General features: G+C 44.3%; 1 protein-coding gene across 12 annotated transcripts in view; it reads right to left on the minus strand.

Moving 5' to 3' along the window:
• Nucleotides 1-16298, minus strand: part of hspg2 (heparan sulfate proteoglycan 2) — a 181428-nt gene that overhangs the window by 70671 nt on the left and 94459 nt on the right. For 9 of the 12 annotated variants that reach the window (XM_042299582.1, XM_042299579.1, XM_042299577.1 and 6 more), the window contains exons 12-29: nucleotides 16176-16298; nucleotides 15681-15851; nucleotides 15060-15223; nucleotides 14604-14783; nucleotides 12873-13069; nucleotides 12483-12630; nucleotides 11444-11571; nucleotides 11046-11132; nucleotides 10839-10897; nucleotides 10438-10499; nucleotides 8384-8524; nucleotides 7985-8158; nucleotides 7216-7395; nucleotides 6846-6964; nucleotides 6524-6635; nucleotides 6101-6214; nucleotides 5786-5913; nucleotides 5386-5472 (exon numbers count right to left, since the gene is read on the minus strand). The exon at nucleotides 16176-16298 is cut by the window's right edge and continues 29 nt beyond it. In XM_042299582.1, the coding sequence (XP_042155516.1) occupies nucleotides 5386-5472; nucleotides 5786-5913; nucleotides 6101-6214; nucleotides 6524-6635; nucleotides 6846-6964; nucleotides 7216-7395; nucleotides 7985-8158; nucleotides 8384-8524; nucleotides 10438-10499; nucleotides 10839-10897; nucleotides 11046-11132; nucleotides 11444-11571; nucleotides 12483-12630; nucleotides 12873-13069; nucleotides 14604-14783; nucleotides 15060-15223; nucleotides 15681-15851; nucleotides 16176-16298 (2374 nt within the window). The remainder of the gene's footprint in view (nucleotides 1-5385; nucleotides 5473-5785; nucleotides 5914-6100; nucleotides 6215-6523; nucleotides 6636-6845; nucleotides 6965-7215; nucleotides 7396-7984; nucleotides 8159-8383; nucleotides 8525-10437; nucleotides 10500-10838; nucleotides 10898-11045; nucleotides 11133-11443; nucleotides 11572-12482; nucleotides 12631-12872; nucleotides 13070-14603; nucleotides 14784-15059; nucleotides 15224-15680; nucleotides 15852-16175) is intronic. The other 3 variants (XM_024376139.2, XM_024376138.2, XM_024376129.2) reach the window with 1 other exon arrangement.

Here is a 16298-nt window from a genome sequence, read left to right on the forward strand (position 1 = left end):
TGTATGTATACAGAGCATTCGTAAAGTATTCAAACCCCTTGACTTTTTCCACGTTTTGTTACGTTACAGCTTTGTTCTAAATGGATAACAAACAAGAAAATCCCTCAGCAATTTGCACACAGTACCCCATAATGACAAAGCAAAAACAGGTTTTTAGAAATGTTAGCAAATGTATTAAAAATAAAAAACTGAAATATCACATTTACATAAGTCTTCAGACACTTTACTCAGTACTTTGTTGAATAACCTTGGGCAGCGATTACAGTCTTGAGTCTTCTTGGGTATGACGCTACAAGCTTGGCACACCAGTATTTGGGGAGATTCTCCCATTCTTCTCTGCAGATCCTCTGTCAGGTTGAATGGGGAGCGTCAGTGCACAGGCATTTTCAGGTCTCTCCAGAAATGTTCGATTGGGTTCAAGTCTGGGCTCTGGCTGGGCCACTCAAGGACATTCAGAGACTTGTCCCAAAGCCACTCCTGCATTGTCTTGGCTGTGTGCTTAGGGTCGCTGTCCCTTTGGAAGGTCACCCCAGTCTGAGATCCTGAGCGCTCTGGAGCAGATTTTCATCAAGGATCTCTCAGTACTTTGCTCTACCATGAAGGCCTAATTGGTGGAGTATTGCAGAGATGGTTGTTTTTCTGGAAGGTTCTCCAATCTCCACAGAAGAAAATACTTATTTTCCACCATAATTTGCAAATAAATTCATTAAAAATCCTACAATGTGATTTTTCTTGATTTTTTTCCCTAATTATGTCTGTCATAGTTGAAGTGTACCTATGATGAAATTTACAGGCCTCTCACATCTTTTTAAGTGGGAGAACATGCACAATTGGTGGCTGACTAAATACTTTTTTGCCCCAGTGTATTTTGCCCCCCCCCCCACACCAATATCAAAATAAACTCTGAACCAATGACATTAATTTGGGGACAGGTCGAAAAGCATGAAACATCCATGGCAATTTAGCTAGTTAGCTTGCTAGCTAACGTTAATTTGTCCTATTTAGCTAGTTTGCTGTTGCTAGCTAATTTGTCCTGGGATATAAACATTGAGTTGTTATTTTACCTGAAATGCACCAGGACCTCTACTCCGACAATTTATCCACACAAACAATGGCCAACCGAATCGTTTCTAGTCATCGCTCCTCCTTCCAGGCTTTTTCATCTTTGAACTTATATGGTGATCGCATCTAAACTTTCATAGTATTACCACGACAACCGGCAACAAAGTTAATCTTTCAATCACCCACGTGGGTATAACCAATGAGGAGATGGGAGAGGCAGGAATTTCAGCGCGATCTGCGTCAGAAATAGGAATGACTTCCATTTTAGCCCTTGGCGTCGCATGCGATCAGTGTGGGTGCAATAATTGAATAACATGGATTTCTAAATGTATTTTGCAATGCTCACACACACGACTAGTCCGGTCAGCATGTAAGCATACAGCTTAAACAACACGCAAGTGGTTTAAGGGGAAACATTAAAATGTCTTGGAATGGCCGAGTCAAAGCCCAGACCTCAATCTAATTGAGAATCTGTGGTATGACTTAAAGATTGCTGTACACCAGCGGAACCCATCCAACTTGAAGGAGCTGGATCAGTTTTGCCTTGAAGATTGGGTAAAAATCCCAGTGGCTAGATGTGCCAAGCTTATAGAGACATACCCCAAGATACCTGCAGCTGAAATTGCGGCAAAAGGTGGCTCTACAGAGTATTGACTTCAAGGGGGTTATGCATAGTTATGCACACTCAAGTTTTCTGTGTTTTTGTCTTATTTCATGTTTGTTTCACGATGAAAAAATATTGGTAGGCATGTTGTGTAACTCAAATGATACAAACCCCCCAATAATCAATTTTAATTTCAGGTTGTAAGGCAACAAAATAGGAAAAATGCCAAGAGGGGTGAATACTTTCGCAAGCCACTGTAAATGTCTCAAATAATCAGGGATAATTTTGACAGGAATTGCCAGCCTTCCTAAAACAATGTGAAAAGAACCATAGGAACCATCTTGCTTCTGTTTCTTGTTCTTTTGGGAAGACTTTCCATCATTACCTTGGAGTAGTTTGAGTAGGTCCAGAACATTAGACTGGTGCTGGGTTTTCTTCCTCTTTGGGGATCTCTTGGAACTAGTTGTTTTGACTTTACTCTTCGTGGTTAACTTTGAACGCTTCAAAGAAGAGGTGGTTTTGGTGGTTGCCAACGTGGTGGTGAAAACTTTCTTAGAGTAACTGGTTTTGGCTTTTGACACTTCCTGGACTTTGTGGGACAGTGGGGACAACTGGTATGTGTCTGGAGCAGTGGTTTTCCCATAACCTTTGTTTGAGTGGGATGTTTCTCTGACAACTGTTTCTGTGATTTTAACATTGGGTTGAATCTTTGAATCAGGTACAACTAATCTGAAAGCACTGTCTTCTTTATAACTGCTTCTAGAACGAGAAGCATCCTCTTCCTTTTTATCAGCTTGATTACGTGACTTGGTTGACGTAGGATTTCTTGACACCAGTGTTGGAGGCTTAAGTTTATGGGAGGGTGGTGCCAGCTGATACTTAATGGCAGCCAGGTCTACTTTAGCTTGCCTTGGTATTGATTGACTTGACTGTGTTGAGCGCTTATTAGCTGTCACGGGAATCTTCTTGGCCATCGTAGTCTTTGTTTCAGACTTTGTTGCAGTACTTGGCCTAGCGCTAGGCTTTGTTGTACTATGTGGTCTAGTGCTAGTCCTGGGATTACTTAAGGTAGTACTTTGTGTTGTGCTGGACTTCGAAATGACACTACTTTTTGTGGTACTAGTTATTAATGGTTTAGGCTTTGTAGTTTGTCTTTTTGTGAATGTTTGGGACGTGGACTTTGTGGTGACAGTTGGTTTGTGCTTTCTATTCCTCTGAGGGGTTGTTGTGGCTGTTAGCAGGGAGATGGGACATTGGTACGATTTTGGGGACTGTGGCTCTAGTTTGTGACCTGGTGATTGTTGATTGAGTCCTGACAGTGGGTCTCAGTGTTTTCATGGTTGTTAATTGAGAAGTCCTGACAGTGGGTCGAGTTGTGGTAACCCCTGGCACTAAGACTGTAGAGATTGGTGGCAGTGCCTTCACCTCTTTAGCAGACCGTGAGGTGTGTCTGAAGCGTTTCACCTTGTTCATCTCCTGAGCCAGGGCAGTAAACCCATCTATCACGATCTCCAGATGACCCTCCAGCCTTCTCAGACGAGTGTCCATGTCTATGTAGCTACTTTCCAGCTCGCCCACCCTCTCTTTCTTCTCAAGGTTAGACTCTGACTGCAGGGCCAGGAGTGTCTCCAGCTGGATGCTGAGCTTGCTCTGCTGGCCCCTCATGGCCTGGATGCCCTCCCTGATGTCCAGGGTGTTGCTCTCCAACATGCTGAGGCGCTGGTTGAAGCGGTTCATGTGGAGCCTCATTAGGAACTGGACGCTGTGCTCTCTGACCTCGGGCCTGGGCGTGTTCAGTGATGGGACCCTGGGTGCAGTTCTATTCACATGGACTCGGACCATGTCATCCACAGGGGTGGTTGTGGTTGGACGAGTAGGAGTGGTTGGGCGAGTGGGAGCAGGTGGGCGAGTGGAAAGGCGAGTAGGGATGCTAGGGCGAGTGGGGATGGTAGGGCGAGTGGGTTGGGTACGGTGGCTGGTAGTGGACAGTAGGGTCCATGTGGGGATGTTTGATGACCACCTTGTGGGGATGTTTGATGGCCACCTTGTGGGTATGTATGGCCTTTGGCTATAATTTGTGTCTTCCTTTTCTTCCTCATCTGGCTGTGGGCTGCCGCTGTAGTCTATGACCTCCTCCTCCTTCTCCTCAGCTGGCTCTGGGCTGTAGTCTATGACCTCCTCCTCCTCGACTGGCTCTGGGCTGTAGTCTATGACCTCCTTCTCCTCGACTAGCTCTGGGCTGTAGTCTATGGCCTCCTTGTCATCCTCCTTCTCCTCAGCTGGCTCTGGGCTGTAGTCTATGACCTTGTAATCCTCCTTCTCCTCGACTAGCTCTGGGCTGTAGTCTATGACCTTGTAATCCTCCTTCTCCTCAGCTGGCTCTGGTCTGTAGCCTATGACCTCCTCCTACTTCTCCTCGACTAGCTCTGGGCTGTAGTCTATGACCTCCTCCTCCTTCTCCTCAGCTGGCTCCGGGCTGTAGTCTATGACCTTGTAATCCTTCTTCTCTTCGACTGCTCTGGGTTGTAGTCTATGACCTCCTCCTTCTCCTCGACTGGCTCTGGGCTGTAGTCTATGAACTCCTTGTAATCCTCCTTCTCCTCGGCTGGCTCTGGGCTGTTAGTCTGTGTCTTCCCTCTCCTCCTCCTCATAATACTCCTCCCCCTCCTCCTCATCTCCACTGCCCTCTGGCACCACATGTTTCTCCAGGCTAAAGTTGAACACTGCCTCACCACACCCCGACAGGAGGAATCCCTCATTGTCCTCTTGCAGGTACGGGTCCACACAACTGTCTTGTTTTCTTAATGATCAAAACATTCAAATCATAAATAGGGCAGGCAGGGAGGCTCAACTTATCAAAACATACCAATGTTTATTTAACCGGTCACCTCATCGTCATCTTTGCACCTCGAGTAGCAAAGATTCGTCAAACACAGATGTGACATTCGAAATGCCACCTCTAGATTTATGCCTCAGAGAGAGAATATGTAAACACTGACAACATTATCCCACAGCTTCTAAACCTTACTAAAAGCATTAAAGCACTACTGGAGCATAAACAGTAGACTGAAAAGGTTCTGGCAAAATTGAATCAAAGGAGGGAACTGAAGCAGAAGCAGAGGAGAGATAGCAAAAACCAAGTTACATAAGGTTTCCTCAGGACACAACTACAAGCCCAAACATTCCTAACGAAAGACTTGATTGGCCAAAAAAAAGAAGACTTGGCTTTTGCGACAACAAATGCTATCACACCTTAGTATATCACATATAATCCCATGGTACACCAGACACATTTTTTAAAACAAAAATGCCCATTGATAAATACAATGTTCGTTAGCTAAGCTCAATAATCCACCACACATATTGACCTCTCAAATAGCATTGAAAACACTGCTACTGCAGACACCAAACCCATCACATAAAAACCTTTACTAACTAACTGGAATGCGTGGCATTGATTTGAGCTTTGCTTCCCCCATACCACTTCACTAATACATACCAATCAATCATGACTGGTTGAAAGAGGGATGCAATGGACAGACATGCTACTATTCCCATTTTGTAAATGAAGCAAGTGGGTGCCAGTGCCAGACCTATCACCTCTGCTTTGCCGAGCTCCGGCCAGCCCAGCATCCCCAAACCACTGACCCCTTAGAAGCTTGACCGTAAAGGATGGAAGGGATAGAGAGAGACAGAGCTGGATATGGAGAGAATCGTACCTTTCGCAGCGCCGGCCAGTGAAGCCAGGGGGACAGTTATCACAAGTGGGCTGACCATCCACATCCTTGTAGCAAGACTGAGAATACCTGCAGGAAGACAGAGTCTTCTATCAGAGACAGTATAGCCTACAGCCCATATAATATGAATGGGGTTACATTTGAGACAATAGTGTAACTGTATGACCAGTCACTGTCAGGTCAACTGTCTTTACAAAGAGCAGGTTGACCCCACATAATTAAATAGGATCTCTATGAGGTTGACTAGCAGGTGAATGGACACGTTTATCAGTAGAATAAGGATCTTCATGAGGATAAGTCTGGAGCTAGAGTTCCAGAGCCATTGGATCCATGTAAAGGTGTAGTTCTGTGTAGCTGTAAAGCCCATGAGGAGTGAACTCACTGGTTGCTGGGGGAAGTGCCAGGGCAGGAGCAGGGCTGACAGGCCTGGGGGCCATCCGTCACAGGGTTGCCGTAGAAACCTGGCAAACAGCGCTCGCACCTTGGGCCGGCCGTGTTGTGAAGGCATTGCTGGAAAAGGAGACACACACGTCCATGGAACAGTGAAATCCTATTATGAGCGAATGTGTGTTCTGAATCCACATGTTGAGATTTGTCAAGAAACCATTAGCGGATTCCATAGCAGACATCAAAGCTAGATGCAGCTGTAGTACTGTACTACTGACATACAGTACAGTAGGAAGGTGGTGTGCCTTACCAAGCACGCGCCTGTCTCCTGGTCACAGCCGCTGGCATGGCCGTTACAGTCGCACCTCTCACAGGTACCCAGGTAGAGCCCAGAGCCTGTACGGGTGTAGCCCACATCACACTCCTGTATAGAAACAGACATGGAAGGAAAGACATGGAAAAACCCCTCAGGCCATGTAGTAATAGAAATGTAGACAGTACAGTAGATTGTCTTGTTGTTCCATTACAGCATGCTCTAACAATTCAACTCTGTGTTTCTTTCCAAGATGTCTACAGTGCTATGAATCAAAGTGATGGAGCTTAACGACTAGGAGTGGTAACAGAGGAACAGCTACTGTATTGGTTGTTCTTGTGTCATCAGGATAATGTTTATGTGGTGTGTGTGTGTGTGTGTGTGTGTGTGTGTGTGTGTGTGTGTGTGTGTGTAAAGTACCTGGCATGATGGTCCTTTGTAGCCCTGGGGACAGGCACACTCCTCCACCTCAAGGGCATGTTCGTTGCCTGTGGAGCGTGGAACTGCAATGTCCATTTGGATGTCTGAAAGACTGAACAACAGACAACAACGCAGGTGAGATAATAACAACAACAACATCAGCCACATGGTCTTTCTAGTGTCCTACATTATTCATTAGAATCATCATTATGTGGAAAACTACTGCTGATTTGAGGTACGACTCAATATGTCTTCCTCCTACCTACACTAGAGTTGAATAGAAGTAGATATCAATAGTACAGGTAGTCTGGTCCTCTCTTACCTGGTCTCAGCCATGTTGTCAGCGTAGGTGGCTCTGATCATGAATACAGTAGTATCAGCCAAGGCCATGAGGAGGTGCTCACGAGTACAGGGCTGTCCATCAGCACGCCTCCATGCAGACTGGTAGGAGAAAAAAACGGGAGAGACAGAGAAGTGTAAAGGTCTGCATAGGCAAACTCAGGATTAGAGCTGGGATTATATTCAAGAATAGGATTGGGATTAGCGATGGATTTAATGGTAATCTTATTACGTATTCTAAACAAAATCATCGACAAAGACAAACTGTTATTACATCTTAATGAAAACAAACAGTTTATTGTCAGTTTTTTAAAAACACGCATACACACTCGCACACAAACAATGACACACACCTCTCTGAAGGTGACAGTGACGGTGGTAGGTGCGCGGGGGAGGGGCTTTGTCTGGGAAAAGTGTTCCAGGAAGATGCTGTTGCCTTGGAGAACCACATCCGGCTGTCCGTCAATCACCAGGGAGCGTTGCCGCGGCTCATAGCGCACAGTGTATCGCAGCTCTCCGCCATAGGCTGTCACCTGGCAACAACATGTCAGATGTCAGAGACAGAGGTTCTAGTTCTAGAACAACCCACCTCTTAACGCCACTCGATGATGGAAAGGTATTTCACCCTATAAGGCTAGCTGGGTCATGGATCATCAAGTAGAGAGCTTCTCTTTGTTTAGGGAGCAATGTAAAGCCTTTATAGTTTTCACATGTTGAGAGAGCATGTGGACGGTGAAATCCAGCCTGGCCACATTTACTTCACACCTCACGCCACTAAGTCAAAATACGGTGGATGATAGTTTCTCCTGTCCCCATGGTCTAGTGGAGAAACAAAGTGTCATAAAGACCACCACTCATCTCCCCCACCCTCTCCCCTTGTTCCCTCCTCTCTCATCTTGTCTCCTCATATCACTTCATCCCTCCCCTCTCCACTTGTCTCCCCCATCACCCTTCTAGAGTCTGTCTCCCTCCTCTCCCCTAGTCCTCTCTCCTCCCCCTCTAACCCATGTCTCCCTCCTCTCCCCTAGTCTCCTCTCTTCCCCCTCTAACCCATGTCTCCCTCCTCTCCCCTAGTCCCCTAGTCCTCTCTCTCCTTCCTCTCCCTCTGTCTCCCCCTCTCACCTTGTCTCCTCTGAAGCTGTCTGGTAGGACCCAGTAGTAGATGTCCTTGGGGATGTCAGAGAAGGAGCGGTATGCCACCTCTGAGGAGCCCTTCTGGGTGATACCGTCTGTGATAGTCCTGGAGTTAGCACTGTTGGAGAGGGAGAACAGCTGCCCATTCACACCGCCACGGACCTGGGGGATACAAACACACACACTTTAGATACAACATATTTGTATCTTCTCGGTCCTCAAGAATCCAAGCGAAAAGGGCTCAAGTGCACTTAAGCCAGACTCAATGCACTGCTGTGGTTTAGGATGTGCTTGACCATTCCTTGCATTTTGTGATGTCTTAAGTGCCCTATAGAGGTAGTGTGTGTTGGCTGGTGTGAGTAGTATTAGTGCGGCCAGGCCACTGACCTGGTCTCGGCTCCAGGTGGAGCTGGCACACTGCTTGGTGACGCCCATACAGAAGCACTGTAGACAGCCTTCTGGGTTCTCCTCTGTCAGGTGGAAGGCGCCGCTCTTACACTCGTCACACTGCGACCCCACCACATTGGACTACAACACACACATATACCAGACACACATCTTGTCATGCATCTGACTCACTGACTGACTGGCTGGCTCATCATAAAAGATGATAGTATTATAATTGCAGTAAAACCTACACAGGTCCAAGTCATTCTGAATGTACATGCAATTCACATGTTCCCCCGCAAACTGTCATTCAAAAATAACACAGGTATCAGACACTGCAAGTTCCTAGCTACTATCGAATCAACCCAACATTGACATTATTTTTTAAATTTAACAAGGAAAGTCATTTAAGAACAAATTTTCATTTACAATGACAGCCTAGGAACAGTGGCTGCCTTGTTCAGAAGGACAGATTTTTACCTTGTCAGCTCTGGGATTTGATCTAGCAACCTTTTGGTTACTGGCCCAACACTCTAACCACTAGACTACCTGCCGCCCCTGCTTAGCTACAATTGGCTTAAAAAGCCAAACTTAACACAATATCTGACAATTATTTTCCAGCAATATAACCCAGTCTATCTGTGTGGTGTGCACATTTGTCTATCCCTGTGTGTAGCCAGTTGATGTGATTACTGTCTCGTGGGTTGACAGAAATACTTTCCCCAAAACCTTCTCAATTAAATGATAACTGCAAAGTAGGCTTACCTGGCAGAAGTATATCATGAGTAAATATATCATTTGTATCTATTATTTGCAAACTTTGCCATGAAATGAACAGACGCAGTATGGAACCATCGCTAGGCAGGCACATTCCTCACTCGCTAGATGCGCAACTAAAGGGGAATTGCACTCAAAACTAAGGGAATTGCACTCAAAAATCTATTTGTTCGTTTTCTTCCAGACCTTCTGATGTAATTTAAGCATTGACATGGACTCAGAACATCCAATTTCGTTGTTTTCTTGATGAACAATTGTAATTTTGAAAAACTACAAAAATCGAGAACCATGAAAAATTAAACTGAGAAAACGTAACATGGGAAAATATAAAACAGAATTTTGGAAACGAATCACAGATCTTTTTGGGGCCCTCTTTGAGTTTATTAACCATTATTTGACCAGGTCTATTGACCACTACCAGTTGTGTAAAGTACTTAAGTAAAAATACTTTAAAGTAGATCTACTACTTAAGTCGTTTTTTGGGTATCTTTCCTTTACTATTTATATTTTTGACAACTTATCATTTTACTTCACTACATTCGTAAAGAAAATGGTGTACTTCTTACTCCATACATTTGACCTGACACCCAAAAGTACTCGCTACATTTTGAATGCTTCGCAGGCCAGGATAATGGTCTAATTCACAGACTTATCAAGAGAACATCCCTGGTCATCCCTACTGCCTCTGATGTGTTGGAGCATGCCCCTGGCTATCCTTAAATAAAGAAAAAAACACAAAAAAATGGTGCCGTATGGTTTGCTCTACTTTTACTTTTGATACTTAAGTATATTTTAGCAATTACATTTACTTTGATACTGAAGTACATTTAAAAAGAAAATACTTTTAGACTTTTTACTTTTACTACTTTTACTTTTAGACTTTTACTGGGTGACTTTCACTTTAACTTGAGTCATTTTCTATTAAAGTATCTTTACTTTTACTCAAGTATGACAATTGGGTACTTTTTCCACCACTGTGCACTACTTTCTCTTGTACACAAAGGACCCGTGGAAGAGTTGCAGGGAAGAGTTGCAAGGTTAGAGGAGAAGAGAAGAATGTGGCGATTTAAAAGCTAGAAAGAAATGTGTAGCTCATGACACGTTTCATTTTTTAAAAGTGTCTCTCATGTTAGAAAAGGTTGGAGACCACTGGGCGAGACAATGGAGTTAAACTGTTGGTGATTGAGAGTGTAACTCCTAAATCTAATCTAAAGCCCTACTCATAACTTTGGTCGTAAGATTGAAGTACAATAAGCCAAAGCAGCGTAGTGTGTTACCTTGCAGGCGCATGGTCTGCTGTTGGAGTTCACTGTTCCTCTGCTATCACACTTTGAGTTTGCTGAAGGAGGGAGGGAGTGGAGAAAGGGGGAGAGAGAGGGAGGGAGTAGAGATGAATCAGTACCTGGGAGTGCTCCACCAACTCAAACCCCTCCACATACCAGGGTGATGATGACACCCCCCTCAGCAGGTATGAATGATGTTAATAATTACATTGGGTCAAGACAGAGGCTCTTAAAGGTAAAGTAGGAAATAAAGCATGGCATGCACTAGAGCTAAAAAACAGTCATATACTGTACACATGGCTCTGGGTAACACAATACAAATAAAGCATTTTCCTGGCACTTTCAAGCCTAAAAACAATGTCCATCACAATACTGAAGTAAAACAGAACACTCACTGTTTGGAAAACATTTGCCATTAGGCTGTAGTGGGTTACCCTGGTACCCAGGTGCACACCTATGAAGAAAAAATACCCACAAACATCTTAATCTTCTATAACTATCCTTTATAACTAACCATTCCATATACAGTAAAGCTGGCATTGATTTTCAAGACCATGCAGACGTAAAGGGGTGTGATGTCATTTGTGATGTCACTTCCTTACTTTTCACAGCGGCGGCCGGTGTAGCCTGGTTTGCAGGCGTCGCACGTGGCCTGGGAGTCATGGTCCAGGAAGCAAGTGTCGGAGAACCTGGGAGACACAAACAAATCACAGGAGTAGACTGTTAGCTACATTAATATGTACATTAGCTGCCGGTTAATGGGTAGCAACATAGGTCACAAGGTGACAACACCAGCAATGAATGAATAAGCCCAGTGTTCTTCTGGAAAGTCCACTGAATCCACACAACAGGGACGTCAACCTGCTCTTTCCATCCATGTCTGTCACTCAGGGGGTGTGTGTGTGTGTGTGTGTGTGTGTGTGTGTGTGTGTGTGTGTGTGTGTGTGTGTGTGTGTGTGTGTGTGTGTGTGTGTGTGTGTGTGTGTGGGTGACCCCTCACCGGCGGGACGTCTCGGTGTATGGGCAGGGACAGGGCTTGCAGTCATCGGGGCGACCTCGTCTGGGGTCACCGAAGTAGCCTGGTCTGCACTTGTCACACTGAGGACCTTCAGTGTTGTGCTGGCAGCTCTGAGGAAGGGAGAGGAACGTAGTTCAGTTACTACCTCTATATTATGGACACTTGTCCATACATTACTTACAGAGCGGCTGAATTGACCAATTCTGCATGTTTTTCTGCTGCTCATAAAGAAAAAGGAGATTTGTCTTAAGAGTGTTGTTCGATAAGGGTGTGTTATGATCGCTTTATTGTTCCCTGGCAGTTACTGTTGTTTGTCCCTCTTGAATCACCGTAGCAACAACATAGCCACTACCACTTCCTCAAAATATAATTAATTTAAGATAAATAAAATAATCTGTAATTAATTTTGACATTTTTGCAGAGGAGGTCTTAGTCGTACAATTTTACATCTAGCTATGGTGATGGGTGCAGTATTTCTCAAGTAAAATAAATTGCATGAAAAAGTGCTGGCAGCACCCAGGACTGATTTCTGAGACCATGTCATCTTCAGCAAGCTGTCAAACTATGGTAAATAAATACATTTTAATTTGGCTCAAAACAGTTGCAGACTGGAGGGATCACTATCAATCACATCAGCAAGAGGTGGGCAGCTCTGTGTCATTGTCTGGAGATTCGCTGCTATGATTGGATAGAGCGCATCAGCACAGCTGTTTATCCGTGCATGACAATTCTTCCTATGCGTTACCATCCCGTGGTTAGTGGGAAAGTGGGCATGATTGTAATCCAAACCCAACCTGTCATGTAAGTCGTGAAGACCTCATTTACACAAATCTCACAACTCAGTTTAGTAAAATATTTACAAAAAAATTATCCTACTTGCATTTTTTTACCACACATTTTGAAATAATTTTTGTACACATTCTCAACACTTAGAACAGATTTGTTTACAGCTAAAATACATTGAGGCTAATACAACTTTATAATAGTATAATAATAACATTACGTTGTAAGGAGTTCTCACCAGACAGTGTCCACTGATTGGGTCACAGGCGCTGGCGTGTCCATTACAGTTACACCCAGCACAGGATCCCAGGAAGTTCCCCCCAGACACACGCTCAAAGCCAGTGGAGCACTGTTCACAGGACAGTCCTGAGTAGCCAGGGGGACACCTGGGTGAGACAGACACACACCATAAAAGCCATTACAACTGAAACTCTCCTACATTTCAAACACAATACAATGCAATGCAACTTTATTTACAATATATCTACAGCTGCAGGGACAAAAAATGTATGTCACAAAAACCGGTACCACGGTTTAAGTAATTTTCTTAGTGCCTGCAACTCTATGGGGCGATAACAAACTACATCCAAATCCCAACCTCAGCTGAAGTCAATCTATGGGATCTCACCTGCACTCCTCCACATCCTTGGCGTTGCCCTGGATGTTGTACTCCACGGTGGTGGTGTCCATGACGATGTCGCTGAGCGCCACGCTCACCATGTGGTTGTCGTAGACGGTGCGGATGCTGATGGTCTCCAGGCTGGCCAGGGTCATCATCAGGTCCTCACGGGACACCTGGCGTCCCGACGAGTGCTGCCAGTTCTCCTACAACAACACATACCAACCATGTAAGGTCAGACACTCAACCTATGCATGTTAGTCCTAGACAAGTACCCTTTAGCCAACTGATCATATACTTTACATTAAAGGCCTAGATGGCTTCATCTTTACAACTGATCATATACAAAATGCCCAGACTAGTACATCTCAGCCACTGACCCCATATAGGCTATGTAAGACCTACAAAAGGGTTCCAAAAGGGTTCTTCGGCTGTCCCCACAGGGTAACTCTTTTTGGTTCCAGGTAGAACCCTTTTTGGTTCCAGGTAGAACCTTTTTGGGTTCCATGAAGAATCCCCTTTAAAACTTCTTAGGGATAGGGGGCAGTATTTTCACGTCCGGATGAAAAGCGTGCCCAAAGTAAACTGCCTGCTACTCAGGGGCAGAGGCTAGGATATGCATATAATATATTTGGATAGAAAACACTCTAAAGTTTCTAAAACTGTTAAAATAATGTCTGTGTGTATAACAGAACTGATTTGGCAGGCGAAACACTGAGGACAAACCATCCAGGGGGGAATTGAGGTCATAGTATTTCCCAAGGGTTTTCTATGGGAAGCCTTATTTAATAGGAACCTGGTTGCAGTTCCTATGGCTTCCACTAGATGTAAACAGTCTTTAGAAATTGTTCGATGTTTTTCTTTTGAGAAATGAATAAGTATGGCTGTTCTTTGTAAGTGTCACTCCAGGTGGACGCTACTGTTTGGTGTGCGTGAACTGGAACGCGCTTCACGTTGTTTTTAACCAGTATTGGAAACAGTTTATCCAGTCTTAAATTTTAAGGACTATTTACGTTTTAGGATACCTGAGGTTGGATTAGGAACGTTGTTTGAAATGTTTGGACCAAGTTAACAGGTAACTTATTAGATACTATGTAGTCATGTAGTCATGGCGAGTTGGAACCGGTGTATTTCTGAATCAAATGTGTGAAATAAATGGAAATGTTGGGGATATAAAGAAGGAATTTATCGAACAAAACGACCATTCCTTGTGTCACTGAGACATTTGGGATTGTAAAAAGAAGATCTTCAAAGGTAAGCATTTATTATATCGTTATTTCTGACTTTTGTGTCGCCACCTGCCTGGTTGAAAATAATTTTCATGTGTTTGTATGCGGGGAGCTGTCCTCAGATAATCGCATGGTCTGCTCTCACCATAAAGCCTTTTTGAAATCTGACACTGCGGCTGGATTAACAAGAAGTTAAGCTTTATTTTGATGAATCTTGAATATTGATATTTCTGTAGTTTGAATTTGGCGCTCTGCAATTTCACTGGATGTTGTCAAATCAATCCCGCTAAAGGGATTGGCGCGCGAAGGGATCACTAACAGGTTAAATAGGTTTTTCAAGGGTTCTCCTATGGGGACAGCTGAAGAACCCTTTAAGGTTCTAGATAGCATGTTTTTTTCAAAGAGTGTAGAGACGGATGTATTGTTTTACTAAAAATGAAGAAGAGGGCCAGGAAGGAAACAAAGTGAGGTAAATATGTTGTTTGTAGTTGAAAGATGGACTGAGACCCACCTCAGTGAATTTGATCTCCTTCTTGTTGACCACCCTGGAGGGGGTGGGGTTGCCCCTGCGGTAGACCAGTCTCTGACCATTCCCGGTCAGAATCACATCTGGTTTCTCCTCAGGCTCAGTCTCCCCGCGGGCCAGAGTGTAACGCACCTTGTACTTCAGTGAGCCTCCATAGGAGTCAATCTAAATATACATACAGTCTCTGTATTAACAACACTGTTATATACTGTAACTCTGACGAATCTCTGACTACGGCAGTGAGGCTGAAACTGATTATGGTCAAAAGCAGTGTGGAGTAGCTTCTTTCCTTTGAATATGACTTCAACATCCCTTTCTGACGCAACACTCAGACGTGCAAGTCAATTTAATTTAGAATTCATATAACTTCAAATAGGAGTTATCTTGCTAGTATAAGCTCATTTCAACATGGTGTCACATTGAGCAGGAGAGATGCTGCACCTTGTTGCCCAGAAACTGGCGGGGAAGCGTCCAATAGGAGTCCAGGATGAGGAAACGTCGTGATAGGTCGACCAGCTGGAACTCCTCCTCCTCAGGGTTTATGAGGAGCTGAGTGGAGGAGAGAGGAGGGGTGCCTGGTCTAGAGGGGTACGTCACGTTCACTCCTAGAGATAGGGAAGAAGGCAGGGTGTTATGGAGGGAGATAAGGAGAGAGACATATGAAGTAAGAGAGAGTTTTATCATATCAGTAATCACATTCATAATATGCATGCATCAACAAAAAAAAAAGCTTAAAAAGTTTTTTAAAGTTCAGTTCAATCAATTGTTGGCGTGGCAGCTAGCCTAGCGGTTAGAGTAACCGAAAGGTTGCAAGATCGTATCCCTGAGCTGACAAGGTGAAAATCTGTCGTTCTGCCCCTGAAGAAGGCAGTTAACCCACTGTTCCTAGGCCATCATTGAAAATAAGAATTTGTTCTTAACTGACTTGCCTAGTTAGATAAAGCTATTTTTTTTTTTACAGATGTCTTGACTTTTTCACAAAATATTTAGGAACGTAAAATTTCATCAACTTTGTCATGTGTATTTATTTACAGGCATTTGTATTTAGTGCGGTCCAGGTACCTTTGAAGTCGTCCTCGTCAGTGAAGCGCAGGTTGATCTGGTTGCGGTAGCGGCCGGTGGTTCCACAGTTCTTGGTGATGCCGAAGCAGAAGCAGGAGATACAACGTCCCTCCACACTGAAGTGACCGTCTGGACAGTTTCCTGGTGATGATGACAGAGAGGATGACAAAACTGGACGAAAGGACAGCACGGTGCAAATAGGCAACATAGAAGAGACAGACATATAACAGGCAAAAAGGTGCAGACAGACATGAACCATTTTAGGAAATTCATATATTCACACAGACGTTATGTTCTTATACAAAATAATGTAACAAAATAGCCTTTAAAATGATCTAGTTGATCCCAGAGGAGAGTAGTATACAAACAGTGTACCTGATTCCCACTTTAGGGCCAACCCGAATCTTACCATACTTTCTAGCATGGTTACAGCAGATATGGTGGAACCATGCATAACCAGGCCTTATATGGGGAATCAGCCTATCCAGTACATACCTGGTTTCTGTGTGAGGCTGAGCACCCCGTCAGGGATACCAAACACAAGGCCTTTGGCGTTGATGGCCTCACAGGTGTACGCCCCCTGGTCCGCCTCCTTTACGTCACGGATGGTCAGGGTGC

This window comes from Oncorhynchus tshawytscha, linkage group LG16, assembly GCF_018296145.1.
Source record: "Oncorhynchus tshawytscha isolate Ot180627B linkage group LG16, Otsh_v2.0, whole genome shotgun sequence".
NCBI classification, from domain to species: domain Eukaryota; kingdom Metazoa; phylum Chordata; class Actinopteri; order Salmoniformes; family Salmonidae; genus Oncorhynchus; species Oncorhynchus tshawytscha.